This window comes from Mastomys coucha, unplaced genomic scaffold (genome assembly GCF_008632895.1).
Source record: "Mastomys coucha isolate ucsf_1 unplaced genomic scaffold, UCSF_Mcou_1 pScaffold5, whole genome shotgun sequence".
NCBI lineage: Eukaryota > Metazoa > Chordata > Mammalia > Rodentia > Muridae > Mastomys > Mastomys coucha.
The window spans coordinates 28,097,973-28,124,029 of record NW_022196911.1 but is presented as its reverse complement, the minus strand read 5'-3'; the positions used below and the strand labels follow the sequence as shown (position 1 = coordinate 28,124,029).

General features: G+C 42.0%; 1 protein-coding gene across 8 annotated transcripts in view; it reads right to left on the bottom strand.

Annotated features, from left to right (window-relative positions):
* Fbxw11 (F-box and WD repeat domain containing 11) overlaps positions 1-26,057 on the bottom strand; it is a 99,437-nt gene that overhangs the window by 49,710 nt on the left and 23,670 nt on the right. For 4 of the 8 annotated variants that reach the window (XM_031354422.1, XM_031354421.1, XM_031354426.1 and 1 more), the window contains one exon: positions 14,179-14,280. The exons of the other annotated variants lie outside the window; for them this stretch is intronic. In XM_031354422.1, the coding sequence (XP_031210282.1) occupies positions 14,179-14,280 (102 nt within the window). The remainder of the gene's footprint in view (positions 1-14,178; positions 14,281-26,057) is intronic. 8 annotated transcript variants of the gene reach the window in all.

Below are 26,057 nucleotides of genomic sequence, written 5' to 3'. Positions count from 1 at the left end.
CTCAGAAATCTGCCTGCCTCTGCCTCCCAAGTACTGGGATTAAAGGCATAGGCCACCACAGCCCAGCTGGGCCATGCTTTTATGGTCGCATATCTGTGCTTAACTAAAAGACAATTTTAAAAAAGTCTCTTTAAAAAACAAACAAACAAACAAAAAACCCACTGTGGACGGCGCCTCCAGCCATTCCCCGGAGTCGAGACCTGCGGGATGCAGAGCCTCCACTTTCAGCCCAGCAGCCAGCTTCCCTTTACACTGCTTACTAAAGAGTAACCTGCTTTTCAAATGTGCATACAATTGACAAAAGCTAACCATATGCTAAATCACAAATAGAGAAGCTGCATAGACCTGAAAGATTAGAAAATGGTAGTTTGTAATTTAAAACATCCTAAAACCAGGAATAATTCCTATAAAGTTAATTCTTCAAAAACCAAAGCTACAGAGCCTGGCATTCAGGAACTGAGTGTCTATGGACTGGTTCTCTGGGGACTTCTCTGGGTTCTGAGGCCTGCAAAGGCTGAAGCATCCACATCTGCCTTAGAGCACTTCCCTTCCTGAGTACCCGGACATGTTTATTTTCCACATGAGCTTGAGCACCTATTTGTCTTACCCCATAAAAAGGCTTTTGTGTTATTTTTGGAGGTGCACTGACCTATGCATGTTTTCCAACAACAAAGTTACAAAGCAAAACCCACTGTAAAGTTTGATGCCTCCGTCTCAGGCCCACCACTCCCTCAGTCATGCTTGCTTTATCTTGTCCCCTGAGCTGTCTTGTCCTGAGCACGTGTGTGGAGAATATTCTCAGGATCCTTTTTCTCCACCTTAGTGGCTGGGACTGAATCCAGCTCCTTACTGAATACCAGGCATGTATCCTGCTGCTGAACTGTAGCCCAAGATATTTTCATTCTAGGATTCTCTGTGTTTCTTTGTCTCTAGTCATGATGGATTTATTGCTTTGACTGAGTCATACTTCTCAGTATTAGAAAGGGAATTATAAACTGTGAGGTGACGAATCTCTTTAATACCAGCAGAGGGAGGCAGATGGATCTCTGAGTCCAAGACCACCCCAGACTACAGAGTGAATTCTAAGACACTACAGGGAAACCCGTCTCAATAAACAAAAAAGGGTTGCCTAGCTGGGTGTGGTGTCTCATACTGAGGCTAATGAAGGAAGACTGCCGAGAGCAGCCTGGGCTACGATGAGTTCTAAGAACACTGTGGACAACTTGGAGGCAATGGACACAGATCAGCACTATAGCACCTGCTTAGCAAGCAAGAAGCCCTGGGATCAAGCCTCACTACTTCCACTCAAAAACTGTTGTTTTCTTGTTTTCCCTGGCTGACCTAGAACTCACTACATAAACCAGGATGGCCTCATCTCAAAAAGACCCTACTGTCTTTGCTTCTCAAGTGCTGAGAGTAAAGTAAAGCATATACCACTATGCCTGGCTTAATATTAACTGACAAACATTAATATTAAGATAAAATTAATATTATATATGAATATATAAATAATAATAAATATATTCATGTTTGCATTTTTAAAACATTTCTGGTTTTTCTTTTTTTTTTTTGTTTTTTTTTGTTTTTTTTTGTTTTTTCAAGACAGGGTTTCTCTGTGTAGCCTTGGCTGTCCTGGAACTCACTCTGTAGACCAGGCTGGCCTCGAACTCAGAAATCCGCCTGCCTCTGCCTCCCAAGTGCTGGGATTATAGGCGTGCGCCACCACCGCCCGGCTCATTTCTGACTGTCTTTGTGTCTTGATTGCTGGGATTTACTCTTCAGTTTGCCTAGTGGGTGCTCCAGGGTCAGCTCATGTATCTATTTGATGTGCCTTTGTCCTTATTTTAAATGCTTTGTACATTCATGTTTCAGGCTCTTAAAAAAAAAATGAGACAAAAATTCTGTTTCCTAAAAAGATGTAAATTAAGACAACAATTGTTTTCCTACTGGGTTATTACCACAGATATTCTATAGAGAAGAAAGCGTATGCTAAAACTCAGTCCTCATACACATTTGGAAAATACGACTCAGGCAACTGCACAGCTAACGAGGTGACCATAGCAGTAGCTGCCCACTTGGGAGGCTGAGGCACGGAGACCTCACTGAAGGCTAAGTGGAGGAATGGGACACCACTGGAGCTGAGGGTTTGAACCCACAGGGACTTCCATCCATGGAGGGTGGAGGTTTTGGAGAGAGACAAATGACATCTCCGAGCATACTGGCTGGGCCCAAGAAGCAATGATATCCCAGCAACACTAAACACTCACACTTGTACAGGAATACATGAGCTGACCCTGAAGCACCCACTAGGCAAACTGAGCAACCTGACCATCAAAATAATGACTAACAGACTACAGCCTACAGAGTAAAACAGGAAAGCCAGCTACTGACACAGTAAATGAACCTCTCTACAGACCGTGGAGTTACAAAGGGATAAAGAGCTTTATTATGAAGGACGCCTACAGGGCTCTACTTAAACCAAGTGATCACTGTTGAGGAGCCTAGAAGCTGCTATGAGCACAGAGCACACCCTCCTGCTGACCCTGCCACAGATGCACATGGAGACCTGCTCTGAGTGAAACAGCACCTAACTCACACAGCTGAAGTTAGCACACCACTCCTAAATGCATAGCCTGCCACAGAGGAAGTTGTAAAGAGCTTTAGTGATGCCTAGGTAGGGCCTGAGGACTGATGCCAACCATGTGTCAGTGTTACCTCACTGCTGAGTCCCACCAGACTTCTGGGACACTCTCCCTGCATGAAGGCAGTAGAACAAGACAGCAGCCAGCGTTTCTTTCAAGCTTTCAGAATTTTTTTTGTAATGTACCTGCAACTTCTCTATAAGCCTGGGAACAGTTCAAATGAAGAAAAAGAAACCTGACAATGGCTTGCTCACATTAATATCCAGCACTTCAAATTATGTGATCATCCAGCTGAGAATGGACATGATGAAATATCTAAAACACCCTCCCCCTTTCAGCTTAAACTGAGTCAGCTTTATCTATTTACTTATTTATTTTATTTACTTGTTTGTTTTTGCAATCCTGTGGATAAAGTCAGGCCTTGCACATGATTGGCAAGCTACCACTGCCCTAAGCTTTTTTCTTTTTATTATTGGTATGAAAAAAATTATTTTTGTTTCTAAAACATTAAATCCTGGGACTAGGGAGATAGCTCACTACATAAAGTGCTTTACTGGAGCACATGTAAAAGGCCACCTCAGTCCCAGCTTTTGGGAAGGAGAGATAGAAAATCCCTGGGCAAGATAGCTAACTAGACTAGTCAGATTCACAAGAGACACTGTCTCGATGAAGTGGAGAAGACACCCAACATAAACTTAGTGTTCCCCAGCATAACCATATATGTGAGTGCTCACACTTCAATCCTTTCTACAGGTTTGTTTGGTTTCTTTCCCACCTGAGTCCTTCCTTGCCCCACTATCCTCTTCCTCATCTCAACTAGTTCTGGGCTCTATCACATCTTTTTCTTTCATTTTGTTTTTGGCACCCACTGAGATTAATTAGGGCTGTCTGCACATACATGGACACTTTACCAGTGACTACACTGAAGAAAATGTCTCTTGCTCTCCACTTGTACCTGCTGGGAGGAATGGGGCCTCATGATCCCTCCTCGGGCTCCCTCTAACAGAATGCTAAAGGACCAATGCTATGTAGATCTCGTGCTGACCATCAAAGCTGTGAGGGTTCAGGACAGCAGTGCCCATGCCCTGGCCAGAAGACAATGTTCCACAATTCACTGCTTCTGCCATCTCTTAGTTTCTTCCTCAGCCCCTTGTCCATGACTCTCCCTGGGCCCTGGAAGGGGTGGGTGAACCAGATGTCTCATTTGGAGCCCAACTTTTCAAGAGTCAGTCATTCTCAGCATTTTGATCAGTTATGAGACTCTGCAATTACCAACGCCCACTGAAAAACTACACGTCTGTGACTGACTCTGATGACAGAGCTAATCCATGGGCAGAAACAAAGCTATTTTGAAGGCGCATCATTTCCAGTTAGCAAAACCACAGCAGTGGCTTTCCCCACTCAGCCTCATGACCTCCTCAGTCATGGGCTTCTCAGCAGGTTTACCGGAGGTTGTGTGAATTCCTGTAGTGCCAGCCTCAAATCCAATCTGAGAGTAACTGGTTATCCCTGAACACCTCCCCCCTTTAAACTATTATTGTCAGATGATCCTATAGTACTGGGGGCCAGCAAGATGGCTCAGCAGGTAACGGCACTTGCTCTGCAAGCATGATACACAGAGTTCAATCCTTAGACCCATGTAAGGTGAAAGGAGAGAACTAATTCCACATGCACACAGGCATGTGTGTGCATATGTACACACATGCACATGCGCACACTAAAGAAAAAGGCAGAGCTGAAGCTAGTGCTGCCTGAGGACAATAGGTTCACTTGTCTCCCAGGCCATCCATGACAGTGAGGAAGGCAGTCCTGATCCTTCTAGGACTATTAATGATTCTTTCCTACCTGTCTGCACAGACAGGTAGACAGTTACGGCACTGTAACTCTTAACTTTTCCATTCCTGTGTTTTAAAGATGAGAGATATTGGACCAGAGAGATGGCTCAGTGGTTAAGAACACCAGCTGCTCTTCTAGAGGTCCTGAGTTCATTTCCCAACAACCACGTGGTGACTCACGACCATCTGTAATAGGATCTGATACCCTCTCCTACTACACAGGTGTACATGCAGACTTATACATTAAACATTATACATTATACACTTATACATTATACTTATATTATACTTATACTTATATTATATATTATTATATTATTATATATATTATATATATATATTATATATATTATATTATTATTATATATATATTATATATATATTATAATATATTATTATATTATACTTATACATTATACATTATACACTTATACATTAAACAAAATACTTAAGTAAATAAAGATGAGAGATTTTAATTTTTGTTTTGCTCTTTATTTCAAATTAAGCAACTAACAAGTATCTTAGTAAAGCACACCTGATGCTCTCAAGGGATAGGAAGCTTCCTTATATAGATAATTGGTGCTTACACATATGTAATCTGTCTAGGACTGCCATCTTGTTCTTTGCATTAGCTGGGCATAGCGTGATGGGCTACAGGGATCTCAGGGGTAGTATGAGATGCATGAGTATACAACTATTTGTGAAAGACACCATTGTAACTGAATCATCTCAACACATAATTCTAAACACAGTGTCCAGGTAGCTCAGTCAGAAGGCCTGGGCTGCCTCAAGCTAGCACAGCTACATGCTTGGAAACGTCTCTGGGGCTCTTTCTCATGGCCAAGTGTATCCAGGAGATGTTCTTTCATAAGCCATGATTTCAGCTGACTCAAACATATGCTCAAGTTGCTCAGAGTGAAGAACTGCCATGTGTCATAATGTCTGCCAACTTTGGTGCCACAGGGCAACAGGCTTTCCAAATTTCTCAAAATAATAGCATGCCACCTTAGTGAGTGTTTAGTGAGACGTGCTCACAGTAAGAACCACATGATGAGCTATGCCCACCTAGTCCTGTACAGTTGAAATGGAGGCAAGGACAAAGGTGATAGTGCACACTGTAATACCTTGATTAGTACCAACTGCAGGATGCTTTTAAATCACATTATCGGGAGCTTTAGGAAAAAGCTAATATAAACATCCTGAATAGGACAGGAGTGATGATAACACCAACACTCAGAGGCAGGGGCACCTCTGTGAGTGAGGGTTATCGCTCACTTTCTGCTTTTACCCCAATTCTCTGTTATTAACTATATAATCAGAAAAGATTTGCTTTTTGTTTTGTTTGTTTTGTTTTCAAGAATGGGTGTCTCTGTGTAGCCCTGGCTGTCCTGGGACTAACTCTGTAGGCCAGGCTGGCCTTGAACTCAAGAGATCTACCTGCCTCTGCCTCCAAGTGCTGGAATTAAAGGCACATGCCACCCCTGCCCAGCTAAAAGATTACTTTTTAAAGCAAAGCAAAATTACAGCTAGCTGGCTTAAAAGCAAAATCAACTTCTAAAATCAGTTACTTGCCAACTCACGGAAACACTTAAATTCACAAAACTCAGAAAACCAAGTCCAAAGTGGCCCTGCTTATGCAATCCAGTGAAAACCAGACCACAGAGCCAGAGCCTTTCCCTCTCACTGCAGCTGGCTGTGCCCACTCTTCAGTCAGTGAATAATTACTGAGTACCCACTACCTGCCAATCTAAAAACAAGTGTGTTTACCAGGCACTGTACAGGAAAACATGACCTGTTTTTTCTCAGAACATGGATTGGGGTGGGGTGGGTGTGGCAAGAGACAGAAAAAACAAACCTACAATCTAATTTCAGCCAGTGCTAAGTGCTCTGAAGAAAAAAAAAATCAAACCCCAAAGGAGCGAGCAGTGAGTGGCCAGCAGGACATCAGAGTGTCCACTCAGAAAGTCCTCTCAACAGACACCTGGACCTGAGAGCTACCAGTGACATAATGGCATTTCTCCTGATGACCAACATAAGACTTTGAAAAGCAGTTTACACCCTAAAATACAAACAAGTATTGCAATGAATGCCTGTACTTTATGAACCAGAGAGTCCCTAAGATCAGCGACTAGCTTTCTTTCAGTCCTGCCGCCTTCCTTTCCTCCTCTCAGGCAGTTTCCTCACATGTGAAATGGGTCTAACGATGCCTGGTTTACAGAGTTGTACAGAGGAGGATGTAAGTGGACAGCTCAGGAACAAGTGTAAGCAGATACACGTTCATTGGCTGTTGAGTCCCCACATTGTCTTCGTCAGGGTTTCTATTCCTGCACAAGTATCATGACCAAGAAGCAAGGTAGGGCTGGCCAGTGGTGGCACACACCTTTAATCCCAGCACTTGGAAGGCAGAGGCAGGCAGATTTCTGAGGCCAGCCTGGTCTACAGAGTGAGTTCCAGGACAGCCAGGGCTACACAGAGAAACCCTGTCTCAGAAACCCCCCCCCCCCACCACCAAAAAAGAAGAAGCAAGGTAGGGTGGAAATGTTTTGTTCAGCTTACACTTCTACATTGCTATTCGACACATACTGCATGGATCTTCCCTTAATGATCTAGATTGTCTACGACTCTTCTCGAAATGTCATGCCTGTGCTGTGAGCAGCCAGCCAGACTCCACTCAATCAGGTATCGGTGCTATAGATGATGCCAGTTTGGCCAAATCAACAACATGCCTACTAACATTACATTCCCCTTTTCTATTTTCATTCTATCACAACTGTCTCTGTCTGCACTTAATCTCTAACTCCAACACCAGCATCCCCTACCCCAGGTCTAGTTTTGTGATTTCGAGTTTCATGTATCTTCTTGCCTAGGCTATGGTGGGCATCTGTCTGCTCAAACACTAACCCAGATGTGCTAGAAAGTACTTTTTCAGATATGATTAACACAAACACCAATAAGCTTCCAGTAAATCCTAACCCCCAGGGTATAAGGGAGCTTCATTCAATCAATAGAAAGCCTCTGAGTAAAGGCTAAGGTTTTCAGGGGAAATGTGCTTGGTGAGAGCAACAGGGAACCCTGGTGCTACAGAGCAGATAAATATGATAAATTTTTATCATATTTATATGAAAAATTCTCATATAAATTCGGGTTTTCTGGGAAACCCAAATTTTCCTAGTGAAAATTTGTATCCTTGGACTTAGTCATGAATGCATATCAAAGTTTAATGACAGCAGTGTCCACAATAAAAAAAAAAACTGATCAACTTATTATAACCTAGATAATAAAGCAAACAGTTATTTAAAATGGAGATCTGGTTGGTCATCCCTGTAATCCTAGCACTCAAGAGTGCTGAGCTAAAAGGATCAAGAGTTCAAAGCCAACTTGGGCTATATACTGAGTGAGACCCTGTCTCAAAAAAAACAAACAAAATTATACAGAGTCACTTACACTCACTAATATGTACCATACTGTTCAATTGACAATACTTAAAAGTTTATAATTGATAATGCAATATGAAGCATGAGCCTTTATAAAATATTGTATATGTATATATCACAAAAATGTCAAAGCAAAAATATCAGAGTGAATAAAAAAAAGCTGATGTTATAGCTACACTGATGTTACAGTTACATTCATGTTATAGCTACATTGATGTTATAGCTACATTGTTACTTTTTCTTTATACTTACCTACTACTATCTAAATTTCAGAGAAAAGATGTTACTTCATAAACAAAATAAACAACTATGAACCAAGAAGAAAAATAAATGAGAGTTTTTACAACAACACAACAAATAGCTGTAGTGTAAGGTATAATTTTTATTCAAAAAAGAAAAAACATTTTAATGTAGTCCAAGATCTATTTACCTATTTCCTTGCTCTAAGGTTAGACTGGAAAGCCTTCTCTGCCACACACATTGCTCTAGAGAAGAGATGCAGTGTGTTCCTGGCTCATTACCTCACGGAGACATGAAGAGGCAGCACTGAGCTAGCTGAAGAGCGTACATAGTGTGGTCTGCATTAACAATGTGCATGCATAGTGTGGCCATCTGCAATTCACCTGAAGGAAAATTAGGAACCAGTATGTGTCAAATGGCAAGTCCTCAAGTAAAACTTGGGAGTCAAAGGAAATTTTTTAACACTTACATATTTTTTTGAGCAAAGAGACATGTAGATATCAAAGGACAACTTGCAGAAGTAAGTTCTCTCCTTCCAAAACAAAGTGGGTCCTTGGGGATTGAACTCAGGTCATCAAGCTTAACAACAAGCATTCTGACCCTCAGAGCCACCTTGCCAGACCTATTTCTAGTTTTCTGAGTTAAAGTCTAGGTAGTCCAGGCTAGCCTCAAACTCCCTATGGGACCCTTCCCTGAGCAGGGGCAGGCATGAAGCTCAAGCTAAGTACTGGCAGGGCCCTTGTTTCAAACTTCACACCAGTGGGGGAAAACAAGATTTTCCACACTTTCCTAAGATTTCTATACTTCTTAGAGCCTCCCAAGTACTGGGATTATAAACAAAACATAATATTATGGGCCTTTTTATAGCCCTCAGTACCAACTGTTCCTTTTCATTTTAACTAAAGTTTTAAATCTTTAAAATGCTGACAGAAATCAGTGATTTGTCAAACTTGCTTTTTTTTTTTTCAGTTACATCTGTTTTAAAATGCCCTGAAAACCGGCAAAGCTGGAGGTCTGAAGACTGCTCAAGATTAAGTTGAGTGCTTCTCATGTCTGCAAATGCATACAAAGCTCCACCCCAGCTTTCAAATAAAGTTTGCAAATAAAATCCTCGGGAGAAAGGATCAACCCAGAGTTATTCTGGGTAAGGGAGAGTTCAAGGAACACAAAGCCCAGCCTCTTTTATGCCTCTGCTGCCTCCAAACCAAACTGGAGCTCACAGGACAGGACAGGACAGGACAGGACAGTCATTATCATCAGCGCTGCCCAGCGGCAGGTGATGTGAAGCCTCCAGGTGGAAACTGGTAGACAGGAAGGGAGGCATCTGTTTTGCCCTGATCTACTTAGGAACTGAACCTAGTGCTCTGTGCGTACTAGGCTTACAAGGCCTGGTTTCTACCACTAAGCTGTATCTCCACTCTGGTCACTGTATTTTGCAAATTTTCCTACAGAAGGGAAAGGTATGGTTTTTAATGTTCATAAAACATTAAAGGCTCTAACACTGAGAAATCCCAAAGGTCATCCTAAGCATCATATTTTTTAGACCTGGAGTGCAATAAAATAATCATTAGAAGTAACAAACCCTCTGTGTTTAGAAGAAAAAAGAACAGGTGGTCAGGAGAGTCCACTGTTAGACCAGAAGCACATGCCCTAATCAAAGGCCGAATCACATGCCTGGTCTTCTAGTCTCTCTTTAACTTGCCCTAGAACTACAAACAAAATGGCCCCTTCTTCTATAGAGAACTCATTGCAAGCAAAGAAAGAAATGGATTTCCACCCCCTAAGAAGTAGACCACTAGCATGAGGCATCTGGTATTATCCTCTAGTTGGTCAAAACTACCTGCCTGCCTTAAAACGTAAACAGACTCCTAGCTCAAGTACCGGAAAATGAATTTGGGTTTACCAGCTTGGAGACAAGCCACCTCACCCACTACATCGCCACCCTGTCAGTAGCTACAGCTGTAGTGATAGAGCATTCCCAGCCCTCGGACTCATTGCTGAGTTCTTTACAACCCAACAAAACAGGAAGTGGCTAGGAGGAAGTCAATGAGAACAGCCACCTGACCCTCCCTGGTGTGCCCAACAAGCATCCCTACCCCTAAGGAACACTGTCACTCTTCAGTCACTGCACTGAGCCTCTGTGCTCCATTTGTGGCTTTTCAGTTTTGACATTAAAAATAAGGGAAAATTGTTTCAATTCTAAAATGACTGTTGCCAAGTTAAAAAGAGCAGGAGATACTACAGTCTGGGGCAGCTCTACAGACCTAGGTCTATAATCCAATTTTCTATTAAATAAATATATAGCCTCAAACAAGTCAATCCAACTCTATAGCTTCATACAAAAAGAAACAGCCCAGGAAATTTCTGTAGAGGACCCTAACAAGGGCAGGGGCATGACTGGGAGATTGCCTGCCTGCACACGTTGAGCCTGCAGTTCAATCCTCAGGACCAAAACCAAACCAAGAATCGTAGGTCACAACACACAGAAGGTAGAAAATAAAAAGTATGCCATCAGTGTTAAACTAGGCCAGAGTCCTGGTAAATCAGGGTCCTTGGATTATCTGATCTAAGAACCAAATCTGGATACTGGCTCAGCTCAGCTAGATTCTGAGACATGCAGACTTTTCAAGCCAACTGTTCTACAACATGAAGAATGGACCAAGTTTAAGCTGGCTAACATGATTCTAAGAGTGTATGTAGGTTTAGCTAACTTCAGAGCTTTGTTGCATGCATGCACGCACACACAGGCATGTATGTACACACACACAGGCATGTATGTACACACACACACACACACACACATACACACACACACACACTTCACTTGCAGTTCAGTCTGGATTTTAATCTGTGGTTCTGCTTACTACACCAAGTTCCTTGACAGCAGGAAACAAGCTGTGCCTCTCATCTGCACACTTGAGAAAGGCCCCTGCACTGCACACCAGGGACACACTCATGGCAGAACATTCTGGGAAATCCCCTCAGGCTTCCTAGCTCTAAGATTCAGGAGTATTCCTTTTGGCAAAGAGACTACTTGAACTTGGCATGTTTTTCTTATTTTAGGTTCAAATTAATAATGACTAAAGAAACCATACATTATTTATCACTAGTGCAATTTCTACAAATGAAATAATGCTAAAAAGCCAGGTAGAGGGAAATTTAAAAGAACCAGTATGGGGGAAGAGAGTCTGCACCAAGACGGCCATGGATCTCAAACACCTGCTCCAGCACTCTCCAGTTTTTTTGTTGTTGTTGTTGTTTTATTTTTGTTTTGTTTTTGGGTTTTTTTGTTTTTGGGTTTTTTTTTTTTGTTTTTTGGGGTTTTCTGTTTTTGATTTGGTTTGGTTTTTGGTTTTTTGAGACAGGATTTCTGTGTGGCCCTGGCTGTCCTGGAACTCACTCTGTAGACCAGGCTGGCCTCAGAAATCTGCCTGCCTCTGCCTCCCAATGTTGGCATTAAAGGTGTGCCCTACCACACCGGGACACTCTCCAGTCTTATAAACCTAAGCCAGTCAGCACACACCATCTCAGCCTGGGAGCTACATCATCTCCCTCACTTGCCACATGAGCAAAATGGTGACAGCAACTCCTGCATCCCACAGGTTGTCATAATGGATATGAATCTTCAAATACAGCTGGTAAAAGACTGCTAGTCCTCTTCTCTGCTGGCAAATCCTACAGGACCTAAATTAAGCCTAAATACAATCACTACCTTCACTCCTGCTTTTTCAAAATGTACACAGCCAACCACATAGGACAACAGATTCAAACCAGAGGTTATGACAGGGTCAATTTACCACCAGCCACAGACCTCTCCAGCCCAAGCAAAGGCAACCATGGCTCTATCCTCTTCCAGTCTTTTTAAATTACTCTGCTGAGGCACGCAGGGTCAAGGAGAGGCATCTTTGTAATAAAACAAATGTTGCGCATGTCAACAGGTGCTTCAGCACTGTCTGGAGACTGCAGCCCTGAAGTCGTCCCCACACAGACAAGAGAAGGGAAAGGAAAGGCCAAAGCTGCAGCTCAGTGACAAGGCAGTTACCTAGAAAACACTAGGCCCTGGGTTCGATCCCCAGCACCAGAAGTCAGAACAATAATTATATTTAAAAAATAATTAATATTATATTTTAAAAATAAGAGCTAAAACTCCACACACATGTTTTTGTTTAAAATAAGCAACCAACAATAATACTTATATAAAACAAGTAAGTGGAAAGAAAGGAAATCTTCCAGGTTCATTTTCACACGGAACAAAATACCAATTTGCTAAATAACTTCAAGCAGCCTTTGATTCATCTCACTAAGCTACGTGCCTTCAATTATAGGCTTGTCAAAGGAAAAAGCTGAATAATCAAAATTCTCTGCATGCATCTAAAGGCAATATTGCTCCTATGCATTGGAACAAAGTCAGATGAAGGCAAGGTTTCATAGGTTTTTTTTTCTCAGAGGAAGGTGATTCCAAAGAACTTTGAAGGTGTTTCCCCATTTTTAGGAGGAACCTGAACCTCCAGCGAACCCACAGTACAATACCAACACACTACCTGGTGCGCTCTGCCTACTGCCTTATAGTGCCCGATAATTTTAAGTGAATGTAGCAAAAAGAACCTCAGGTTAATAACTTAGACTTATAACTATAATTCTTTGCCTACTTGTACTGCCAGTTCTGGCTAAAACTGGGTCAGCCCACTACAAACCAAGGGCAACCCTCAAGAACCCTAGAAGAGACACTTTTATAATGCAAATGGCCATTCTGTGGCACCAAGGAGAGAGATCACTGCAACATTGCCCTTTCAAGGCAAGAAGCCTGAAAGAAGAAGCACTCAATTCTGTATCCCAGACTTGTAACCTATCTTCTTCCATAGACCTAAGAACACGGTGGTGTGCCGAATCTAAACTCCATCTAACTGTTAATGAGGTGCCAGCACAACTGTCTAAAAATAGCAATTTCAAACAATAATCATACCAGTGCTACTCAGAGGCTGGCCAATAAGCAAATGATGGCTCAACATCAATATAAAAGAAACTTTCTTCCCAACCCCTAGCACCATTTAAAAACTGTACACACGAACAGCAAGCCTTGAGAAAGAACAGTAAAATCAACCATGTCATTAATATCCCTCTGACTCATTTCCTAATATCTGTGCAGTATCATCAGGACTCCAGGAATTTAATACTGCTTTTAAAAGAAAGTTTATACCAACCTGTATGAACTATGCAGTAATAAAAGCTGATACTGCTACTGACACATTGAATTAAACACGTTCTCTAAATGAAGCTTCCCATGTAAAGCCATGACAGCTGTGGCCTTTGGTTTTATCAGGATGAGACACAACTGCACTCCCGCTAAAAGTTTTATTCTAAGCAACCCCCCACCCCATCCATCCAAAACCCCCACCCAATATTACTTTTATCTGTGGAATTCTCTGCTGGCCTTGGCCTGGAAAACTGGGTGGGCCCTGAGGACAGATATCAGATCTGGCCATTTTTTTTGGAGTTGGCTCACACTGATGGTTCCCGGCAGCATAAAGCTGTGGCCTTCAAAACCTCAGTGTGTGAGGTACACGGACAGGGTTAAGTGGAGTCCCTCCACTCGCTCTCCTCTCTCTCTCTCTCTTTTTTTAATGGAGGAGAAAGGTAAACCAAAAGATGTTTCAAAACAGAAAATTGTTTTAATTATGAAACCCTCTTAACTCAAAACTGTTAAAGGCAGCCAAATGGGAAATATCAGAGTATTTTGTTTTGTTTTTCAAAGGTTTAACAATTAAACATGGGAATCACAAGTGGAGGAGGGAGAGAGGGGAGAATTAAAGGGCAGGAGAAGAAAGGGGAGCAAGAAAGGGCCCTTCAAGACCTTAGAAGGGTCCTCCTAGTACTCCTCCTCCATGGGGTGTCCAGGCTGGAGGAAAGCAGAGGGTTACACAGAACATTTAGCAGACTTAACATTGGATTAAACACACTACTGCAAGTTTCAACAAATGTTCATGGCATACGTAAAAACACATTTACAACAAGAAAGAAGAGAGGCACCTGGAGACATCTGACACTGGGCATGCTCTGCAGGCAACTCAGTGCGCACATGCTCTCTACCAGGTTGGCGCAGCCTAGCCACAAAGACCTTGGCACAGAACACTGCAGGATGACAAAAAGGAAGGAAGAGAAGAAGCAGTTAGAGGCCGCAACAAGTCACTCCTTCACACAGGCAGCTTGAGTGTTAGTTGAGGCAGGGGTGCACCCATGCAGTTTAGAGGGCAGGGATGGTCCTAAGGGTCCTGATCCTGGAGAGCAGGCCCCTTCTGTCTTATGGACAGGGATTCTGCACTGCCAACCACTCATTTCACAGGATACAGTAAACAGAATCAAGAGGGAGAGAATGCTTAAATGAAAACCCACAAGAGGGAACTGGGAGTCTGAGTATGAGGCAAGACCACCGGTGAGAGCGGCAATTCCACAAGACTTACGGAGTTCTGCTCTATCTCACAGTCTCAACTGCTTAAGAAACTACAAAAGCAGGCCTTCTGAATGGATCCCCTATCCCCCATACCACACCATAAAAAGGGGAGGGAGACTCAGTTGTTGAATAATTTGCACAAGGACAAACAGCACAGTAGGGAGGAGTCAGTTTGTTGGCTACCAAATCCCACATCCTTTCCATAAGACTGGGATGCCTCCTCTACTGAAAAACTTTGGTGGCTTAACATTCACTATGTGAATACAATTTTACACTTCTCCATAGTAAAACTGCAGGAGTCTTAAGAGAATGAGGCAAAGGAAAAGACAGATCAGTGATAGACACTGGCAATTAAAACTGCTTGAAACACACCTCGTTTTCATGGTCATCAACATCTCCGCATTCTCAGAGAAAAAAACTTGAGTTTTGTGACCTGTGACTTTCATTTTGGACTTTATATACAAACTTGGTGACAAGACTAAGAATTAAAAAGCTTGCCAGCCAGTGGTGACAAACACTTTTAATCTCAGCACTCAGGAGGCAGAGACAGGTGGACCTCTGTGAGTTCAAGGCCAGCCTGCTCTACATAGAGAATTCCAGGACAGCCAGTGCTATACAAAGAAACCCTGTCTCAGAAAAACAAAACAAAACAAAAAGAATTAAAAGATTAATTCATCAACTCCATTCTACCATTAAAAAAAAAAAAGACTTTCAAAGGAATTAAGAAAATGTAATGTGGGCTGGAGAGATGGCTCAGTGGTTAAGAGCACTGACTGCTCTTCTGAAGGTCCTGAGTTCAAATCCCAGCAACCACATGGTGGCTTACAACCATCTGCAATGAGATCTGATGCCCTCTTCTGGGGTGTCTGAAGACAGCTACAGTGCACTTACATATAATAAATAAAATCTTTTAAAAAAAATTTTTTTTTAAAAAGAAAAAGAATGTAATGTGCTGGGCAGTGGTGGCACACACCTTTAATCCAAGCACCTGGGAGGCAGAGGTAGGAGGATTCCTGAATTTGAGGCCGGCCTGGTCTACAGAGTGAGTTCCAGGACAGCCAGTGCTATATACAGAGAAACCCTGCCTCAGAAAGAAAGAAAGAAAGAAAGAAAGAAAGAAAGAAAGAAAGAAAGAAAGAAAGAAAAGAAAAGAAAAGAAAAGAAAAGAAAAGAAAAGAAAAGAAAAGAAAAGAAAAGAAAAGAAAAGAAAAGAAAAGAAAAGAAAAGAAAAGAAAGAAAGAAAGAAAGAAAGAAAGAAAGAAAGAAAGAAGGGGGGGGAGGGTAGTGTAAAATTGAGCACATACAATAGCTAATATATAGTAACCATCATACTGGCATTTAATAAATATTTTTATTCTAAGATCAATTAATTTACAGAGGCAAAACCTAATAATCAAACACAGATAGATAAATAAATAAACAAACCCTGAAGATAGGTGCTTGAGTTCTACTGAACTACTCCACAGATTTTAGGCCCAAGCCATGTTTGTGTCCCACCCCCATGCCCCCCACTCCTTGGCTTACACTAGCAGTAACCTTGTAGTACAATCACTACAAGTGTATCATAAACAAAGAAAGCTTTGCCTGAAATCAGATAGACCTGGGGTTCTTACCCAGCATTTCCTACTTACTAGCTACAGCTCAACTCATAATGTACAGAATTTATTTAGAATTTATTTAGAAAAGGCATGTGAATCCAGGACATAAAATCAAGGAGCTCAAATGGCTTAAGTAGCAGCATAGCTCTCTTAAGCAATGAAAGCCACCACACATTCCAACCTGAGTACTTATTAAAGGCTTGCCTAGGTGATACAGTGGGGAAGCGTCTATTGCTCCAGGACAGACTCTGTTGTCCAACCATTTTGCAACAAAGAGAAGCAACTGCAGAAGGACATGAGAACACGTGAAAGTACAGTGAAAGTAGCTGCCATTCTTGACCTCCTCTAACCTGTTCCTATTATGACAACTGTCACAGTAAACTCTCACAATAAAGTCCTGAGGAGCACACACTCTCTTATTTGAACACCAGCTATCTAAGATCCACAGGCATGTGAGTCATTCTACCACAATTGAGCTCTCTACCCGGAGACCCCATTACAGACATTAATTGTTACACATACTAATTGGAATAGTAGTTCTATCAGACTGTGTGACCCACATCACATGTTCATTACATGATTATTTAAGTTAAATAAAATCCCAAATATCTTCAATGGTTCAGTTTAGGACTCTCTAGGTGATTTTGTTGTTGTTTTCTTCTTTTGGTGGTCCTGGAACTGAACCCAGGACCTTTGCACACGCCAGGTAAGTGATTCATGAGTAGAATCGCTACCCACAGATTGATGTTTCTTTCTGGACTGTTTAATTGGCTGAATCACAAAATCACTCAGATCCTAAGCCAGACAGGATCACAGCAGCAGCTCCTGACTAATACCAAATTATCAAAGCTCACTTGCAATCAATTTTCATTTATTCAGTAAACAGTTGCGTTCCTTTGAAAAACTTACTCATGAGTTCCAGGAAAGCATCCTGCTACTGAACTATACACCTAAATCTGATTCACATCATTTTTAAAGTCTGACATAAATCTGCATATCCCAGAGAAGAGTTTTGTTTGCTTGTTTGGGCTTCTTTTATTATTATAAGTTTTATTTATTTGGGGGGGGCTGAGAACAAAACCCCCATGCCATGGTACAGGTGTAGATGTCCAGGGATGGGTTGATGGGTTACAACAGTCAGTTCTCTCCTTTTGTCCTCCATGTGGTTGAAAGGGTTCCCAGGACAGAATCTGGATCACTGGGCCAAGTAGCAAACACCTTTACCTACTGACCATCTTCCTTGCCCTGCTTTTTCTTATTGTTTTGGGGGTTTTGATTTTTTGTTGAGACAAATTCTCATTATACTGCCTAGATTAGCCTCAACCTCATGATGCTCTAACCTGGGCCTTCCCAGTGACTGCCAGCATGTCCAACTCTATTTAGAAAGCAAAAAACAAAACAACAACAACAATCCAACCAACCAACCAAACAAACCTTTAAAGGCCTAATTCCAGGCACTTATCTCCTACACCCACAACAGATGCTGTGAAATGACATCAGTAGTCCCTGAGATGTGTCCGCCTCACCAACCACAGCTCAACAGCACTTCCATCATTATGCACATTACTTTTCCAATACTCAGAATAGGAAAATGGATTTAAAGAGATGCAACTTCTTGTCTAAAAACCTCACTCTGCCAGGTCTGAGCTGGGGCTGATCCTAGTAATCCTAAATTAGAACGGCAGCTCCACAGCTGACAATCTGCCTCAGAACAGGACTGCAGAGCCAGCAGCTCCAGGCACCTCCCACCTGCGCTATAAAGCAGAACTTACCCCTCTCAGCTCAGCAGGCCTGCAATCTTCCAGATCAAGATGAGGGGCTAAGACATTGGAAGTTAGAAAGCTAACATTGGGAGTGCTCTATCCCATAAGACAGTGGGAGCTGGAAGGCTAACGTTAGGGGTGCTCCTTCCCACAATCAGTTATCCTGTGGATAACTAGCCAGACACACTGATGCAAAGAGTTTTTACTCAACAGAAAAGGCTACTGTAGGAAATCCATGTACTTTGTAATAAGGAAGTCCACACGAGCTGCCCTAAGCCTAAAAGAACAGATTCGAGCTGCTTTAAATTTAAATTTCAAGACTTGGTTGGAAACCCAAGTTGTGTTTTTGTTGTTGTTGTTTTAGTTTTTCGAGACAGGGTTTCTCTGTATATCCCTGGCTGTCCTGGGACTCACTTTGTAGACCAGGCTGGCCTCAAACTCAGAAATCCGCCTGCCTCTGCCTCCCAAGTGCCAGGATTAAAGGCATGTGCCACCACTGCCCAGCTAAGTTGTTATTTTTTTAAAGAATAATAAAAACTGTTCACAATGTGACTGCTCTTCTCTTCCTTCTTGTGTATTCTTACCTTAAATATCCTTATTTACTGTTAAAATAGGTCTGAGAATTTACCCCGAATAGAGTATTTACCAAAATGAACAAATATGTACTGACCTATTTAGTCACCAACTGCCAGCAATGGTTGGCAAGCAAGCCTTTCTTCTTATAACCTCAGCTTCAAGCCCCACAAACTCTCACAAAGATCATCCCAGAGGCCATAAAATCTCCAATATACACTTGTCACAATTTCATATTTAGCTACTTCTAATGTCCAGAATTCTAAATTTAAGATTATAGAAAACATGAAATTATTCATACTAGGTTCTAGTATTAAAGGCAAATATAAATCAGGATAGATACCTCTTCAACTCTAATAATACTGGCCAAGGAACCCAAAGTGCTTACTGATTCTGCCACATTCATCACCAGCTGGGAAGCACTTGAAGTCAGTAAAAGGCAAGAATAATTTTTTGACATTTTCAAAACCTGAGTAAGAGAGTAAGAGAGTCCTAGACTCTCTTTCTATTACCATAGGAATCACAAATCAAATCAAAAAAGTAATTGTTGCCAACCTGTCTTCTCATTGGCCAGCTTGCAGAGTGCTCACAAAGGCAATCATTGGTCTATTTCTAGACAGGATTGTTCTGAATCTCCTGCCCTGATTCCCTCTCAGAGAGGCATTTTGTTGTTGTTTTGTTTTGTTTTTCAAGACAGGGTTTCTCTGTATAGCCCTGACTGTCCTGGAACTCACTCTATAGACCAGGCTGGACTCAAACTCAGAATCCTCCTGCCTCTGCCTCCCAAGTGCTGGGATGCATGTGCCACTGCCTGGCTTGAGGCAATTCTTTTAAAGCAACACATGGAGGTATGCTGTCATCTCTCCGATTTTTCTTGACTTAGAAATCTGCATTATTGGGCTGGTGAGATGGCTGAGCGGGTAAGAGCACTGACTGCTCTTCCGAAGGTCCTGAGTTCAAATCCCAGCAACCACATAGTGGCTCACAATCACCCATAATGAGAACTGGTGCCCTCTTCTGGTGTGTCAGAAGACAGCTACAGTGTACTTTGGGCCAAAGGGAACAGAGGTCCTAAAGTCAATTCCCAACAACCAGATGAAGGTACACAACTATCTGTACAACTACAGTGTGTACTCATATACATAAAATAAATAAATAAATCTTAAAAAGTAACTGCATTATTACTGATTCCCTGTAATTCCCCTCGTAGGCACTTTTCTTTAAACCTCTTCTCACCAAATCACCCATTCCCTTCATCTAACTCACATCAGGATGCCTGAGATGACCAAGCTGAAATTGTCCTCAACCCCATCTCATTTAATAAAAATATTATCTGCACAGAAAAAAATAAAATAAAAAACCAAGACTTTCCCCTAAACAGAGGAAGATATCTGGACAATGTATAAACACACATAGACAACCTATCCAAAGGAGGAGGGAACCCTAAAATGATGAGTAGAGGGCAGCTAAGATTGATTTCAAGAAGAATAAAAAGCATATGCAGAGCTAAGAATTGCACAACCTCTGCAGGGGCAAAAGTCAGCTGGATACTTACCCTGAAAAGTAGGGCCAGAGGCAGCGCAGCAGCTTATTTGCTGCTCTTCCAGAGGACCTGGGTTTGGTTCCCAGCACCCACAAGAGGTAGTTCTGAGGGACCTGACATTATGGCCTCCATGGGCACCAGCACTCTTGTGCACATACCCCCACATCAACACACACACACACACAATATAAAATAATAAATCTTTTTTTAAAAATGGGTCATGGATTCTTATTTCAACAAGTAGGAAATGGAGCACACTATCAATCTACAGCCAGCTTCAAAGAAAAAACCTGTTTTCTAGAACACGTAGTAAACACAGCAGATGACAGTTCACTCACAAAGAACAGAATGATATCAGGTAGAAGTAAATAGTACAAAGCCACAGCTTCCTTCAGTAGGTTACTGTAAACTTTTTAAAAATTCAATAAATATGAATATTGGACCATTTAATTCTGTTAAGCAAGAAATCACAAAATTCAATAATCAGGGGCAGGAAAGAGGGCTCAATAGGGGAAGTGCCTGTGCACAAGTATAGAGGCCTGGGTTCAGATCCCTAGTACGTAAAAAAGCTGTGTGTGGTGAGTGGTGCACACTTGAAAACTCTAGCATTTGGGGAGGCAGCAGAAGGATCCTTGGAGTTCTCCTTGGCCGATCCGTCTAGCTCATCACTAGCTCCAGGGTCTGATTACAGAGGATCTTAAAAGCTAAGGTAGAGAGCACGGAAGGGCATGGCCTCCACATGAGTGTACAGACATCCATGGGCACACACATACTATATACAATCAAACCACTGGTGCGACAATGGTAGGAAGTGCTCAACTATGTTAGCAAAGGAGTCATGAGGAGCCACCTAACAACACTCATAGTCCAAGTCTTTTCTTCCCCATAGGACTTCCACTATGCCCTCTCATGAGATGGAAAACAAATGGAGTCATATTGATGGAATAGGGAATACTAGACACAGGAGTAAAAGGAAAGATCCATTTCAGGGTGGAAACTGGGCAGTAGCAAGCGCTCCACTAAAAATCTCCAGCCAACATCAGCACTCTAAGCCTCAGTGAATGAGCCAGCAGGACCCAAGTTTCTCTCTCCCTCCTCTCTCTATCTCTCTCTGTTTTGTTGTTGTTGTTTGGGCTTTGTTTTTGTTTTGTTTTGTTCTGTTTTTGCTTTTCGAGACAGGGTTTCTCTGTGTAGCCCTGGCTGTCCTGGAACTCACTTTGTAGACCAGGCTGGCCTTGAACTCAGAAATCCACCTTCCTCAGCCTCCCAAGTGCTGGGATTAAAGGCATGCACCACAACTGCCCGGCTCAAATTTCTCTTAAGACTGCACTCATCTCAAGATAAACAGAGCAAGCATTATAATTAATCAAAATTAAGAACCATGCTATTGTGTCTAATTGCTTGACCTGTCACCTGTCAAGAAACAATAATATCTGTAACAGCAGATGACCACAAAGCTTTTCCAAATTCAGAAAACTTAGAACCTAGGCTTCTAATAACCTGAGTTCAATCTCCCAGAGAACACAATGGAAGGAGAGAACCTACTCCCCAAAACTATGTTCTGACTACAAGTTGTATCATGGCCCATTCATGCTGGCACGTGTGCCCACATGCGCACACGCATACATACACACAAATGATAAAGTTAATAAATTCACAATTCAAATGCATTTTCCCTACCTTTAAAAAAATATAATACTGACTCATACCTTTTTTTTTTAAGATTTATTTATTTATTATATGTAAGTACACTGTAGCTGTCTTCAGACACTCCAGAAAAGGGCATCAGGTCTCGTTACAGATGGTTGTGAGCCACCATGTGGTTGCTGGGATTTGAACTCAACTCAGGACCTTCAGAAGAGCAGTCGGTGCTCTTAAACACTGAGCCATCTCTCCAGCCCGACTCATACCTTCATGTATAACAAGAATCTTTCAAACAGATCAACACTTTGTTAAAGACAGAGCTGGACAATGACCATGTGTCATGTGACTATTGACAGTTGATACTTAATTCTTAGCAACTATACTTTAGAACTGCATATTTACGTATCACTGATATTACTCCAGAGTATTTTCAAGCTGAAATATACAATAGGAAAGAAATGACAAGAAGAAATGGGAGAAGAGAAAAGAAATAAGGAAAGGAAACTTACTATTTGCTGAATTTTAGAGATGCAAACAAGGCCAATAATGATAAAAACTTGATAGAGTTGGAACTCAAGGCCAGAGCCCAACACATTCTTACACACTGCTCTCTCGGTTCTTAAATATTCTATTACTTGAGTGATGATCCAGGATATGACACTCAAACCCCTAAGCTCACAAAGCCATCATGGGCATCACCAGTAGATGGATAAAGCATAATTACTTTTTCTTTCCCTTCTTTTTCTCTATTACATTTGTTCATTTTACAACTGTGAACCCAAGCCTTAAACATGCTGGCAAAGTACTCTGGATAACCTATTCCCCAACTGTCCTTTTTGCTTTGTGAGTAGCACACGGAGCTTAATTAAAGTTGCTATAGGAGTTTGGGTGGTGGGTTATTTACAGGAACATGTATAACTAAATGGTCAGTGGCTACACCACTTAAGAAAATGTCTCTTGCCTGTGCCTGTGTCCCCGCCCCCTTGCAACCATGAACTGCACTAGTGAGGTAGAAGCAGAATGAGGGCCCTTCTCTACTACATAGCAAGTTCCAGGCCAGTCTGTCATATGTAAAATCCCGCCTTTAAAGGGGGGGAGGGGATAGAACTAGAATTCTGACTCCAAAATCCCTGTTTCCTTTTCTAATTTATACTACCTATTATTCTCTGTTTAATATTAAACTCTCCAAACTAGCACATCCCCTTGGTTACTTCAAATTGTATCAACCTGTTATTCCTGTTTCAGTCCTAATGGGGTGTAACTGGGTAACTGACATACACAACCTCTGGGTGCAACTGTACCACATGGATTCAGAGTCTGAAAAGCACCTGTATCACCGACTCATCAATTTACAAAGAAAATACTATATTAAGGGGAAGAAACAAATATACTACCTAGGAACACAAAGGCATCCATGCATCAGATCAGACCATACTAAGCATAATAGCACATAAAGCTGCCTGCAACTAAACTCCAAAAGTTATGGAGTACCCATAGGAAAAGTGTCATGTTTGCCACATAGGACCATCCAGCAGGAGCTTATGCATGACCCAGATAAATATTCTTTAAAAAAGAAAAAAATCCAATACATTGAAGTAATTTAAAAAGCTTTAAGTGAATAAAAGCACTAACTCAAGATTAAAAGTTATGGTCCCATTTTAATACATATAAAGTAGAATAAGATGCAATTCTTTTTATTTTAATCTTTCAGTTAACCACATACACCTGGAAATGGAGCATCCAAGCTTCGGGATCCTATGTCCTGAGGATAAAACACTGGCCTTTCCATCCTTACTGACCCCTGACCTTCAGTGAAAACTGACAAGCAGATGGAGATAGACAGTCGTCAGTCTGGGTCCTCAGCACTCTCTGTCCTTCCTTCCCACTGGCTATGGTTCCATGGGTTTGTATCTTCAGAGTCTCTGTGCTGAAGACTTGCTAACCACAACGACAGCACTGTGAGGCAGTAGACCTTTAAGTGGGGCCTAGGTGGTTAGGTCATGGAACACTGTCGCACTGAGAATAATGTAGCTCATGGGGTCTCTGTCCCCAAGAGAGGATGCTATCCTAGTCTCCACATGATCTCTTCTGAATGCACTCCTGCCATTATGAGCACATCTGTAATGTCACAAGATCCTCATCAGAAACCAAAAGGTCGGGCTAGTGAGATGGCTCAGCAGTTAAGAGCACCAACTGCTCTTCTGAAGGTCCTGAGTTCAAATCCCAGCAACCACCCATAATGAGATCTCACGCCCTCTTCTGGTGCCTCTGAAGACAGCTACAGTGTACTTACTTATAATAAGGAGGGAGCAGGGCCGATCAGAGCAAGTGGGGTTGACCAGAGTGAGCAGAGGTACTAAAAATCAATTCAACAACCATATGAAGGCTCACAACTATCTCTACAGCTACAGTGTGTACTCATATGCATAAAATAAGAATAAATAAATCTTAAAAAAAAAAAAAGAAAAAGAAACCAAAAGATCCTGGACTATCAGCTTCCAAAGCTGTTGTCTCCATAAGCCTCTCCCCTTGGAAAGGACCAGCAATGGTATCTTGTCCCAACAACAGAAAATGGGTTGATGTAGCAGCACTGCAGGCACAGGTGCAAGCCTCATCCCTTCCAGGGCCTTCTACTTCACAACCCAGAAAACGTCAACAACCTTTGGAAATGACCGCAAGGATTCTACTGCGTTCTCGCACACCAAGTTTTCATGTAAGAGAGTACAAAATTGATCGTGTTTTATATAGAACAACAGAACATATGGGGAAAACGTTCTTCCCATATGATAGTCTTGTTTTTCCTAGGAAGAGAGAAATACTTCAGGAAGATGGCTCAAGGACAACTAGCTTTTTTCATTTTAAGCTCTTTATTTATTCAAAAATATTTGTTGTAGAGGTCAGTAAACATTGTAAGAAATGACAAAAATCAAATAATCTGGTATGGGAAGTGACTTGTGTAAACAATGCTGTATGGTTTCTCAGTTTACTAAAGGGAGAGATGTGGCTAACTCCTACACTGCAAATGCTGTCCTCAAACACTACCTCCCTGTCTCCCACAGTACTGAAATCGCTTGGTATCGGAAAATCTTTTGTAGATCTACTGCAAAACTGTCCCAAGCTTTCTCTGTCTAACATGATTCCTGGCTCTGTAAACTATGAATTAGTGCTTAACAGGGAAGGGGAATTGGGAATGCAGCTCAAGCCTGTAGTCCCAGCACTCAGAAGGCAGACGGCCACACTTTGCAGACTGGCCTGGGCTACAGTGTGTCAGAAAACAACCTGGATGATATAGTAGTATGTTTCCAGACGGCCTGGGCTACAGTGACACTGTCTCAGGGGAAAAACAAGAAAACAATCAAAATCAAATCAAAAGTAAACTAAACTAAAAGCAAGAAGGGAAATGGATGCTGCTGGCATCCTTGGGAACTCAAACCTGAACACCATCTAAACAAGCCTCTGCCAGCTCTAAGCAGTAACAACTTCAGAAGTTAATCAGGCCCTACTTCCCCAAATAAACACATACCCCAATAGCAGGTCCTCGATGCTCACACTTTTACAGACAGCAGACTTAGAAAGCAGGAGTGATCAAAATCCTGCTTCTTAGAGAACAATCTGGAAGTGAAAGGCTGCAAGCCTGGCTGCCATGGGGCAGGCATGCTTTATCGGCTCTTGATTTAAATTCTGTATCACCATCTGTATTGACTGATTTTGTGTGCATGAGTATTATGTGGGCAGTGCATGGCAACTCTAACTTAAGGAAATGGAGGTCAGAGGTCAGTGTTGGTTGTGCTTTCAGATGCTTGCCACGTAGTTGGCACGCACACAACCATGCACATACAACTTTCACAAAAAGGTGGTAGAAGGTAGCTGGGGAGTTACCTTAGTCAATTAACTGCTTGTCCTTCAAGGACAGGGGCCTGCGTTTGAGAGTATATAGCTGTCACTCCAAAGCTGAGGAGAAGAGACAGCCCAATTCTTGGGGCTCCTGACCATCAGCCTAGCTAATCAAGCTCCAGGCCAAATGAGAGAGAGAGAGACAGGCTCAAAAACCTACGTGGCAAGCATCTGAAAGCACAACCAACACTGACCTCTGACCTCCATATACATGTGCATATAGAAACAGAAACAGCTACTATAATTGGGAGATGAGTGCGAGAGGCTAAGAAAATGAGAATACTGTCTCTTTAAAATTAATCAGCTGGGTGGGAGTAGTGCATGACTTTAATTATAGCATGCAGGAGGCAGAGGTGAAAGGATCTGTGAATTTGAAGCTAGCCTTGTCTACAGAGTGAGTTCCAGGGCAGCCAGGGATACACAGAGAAATCCTGTCGGGGACG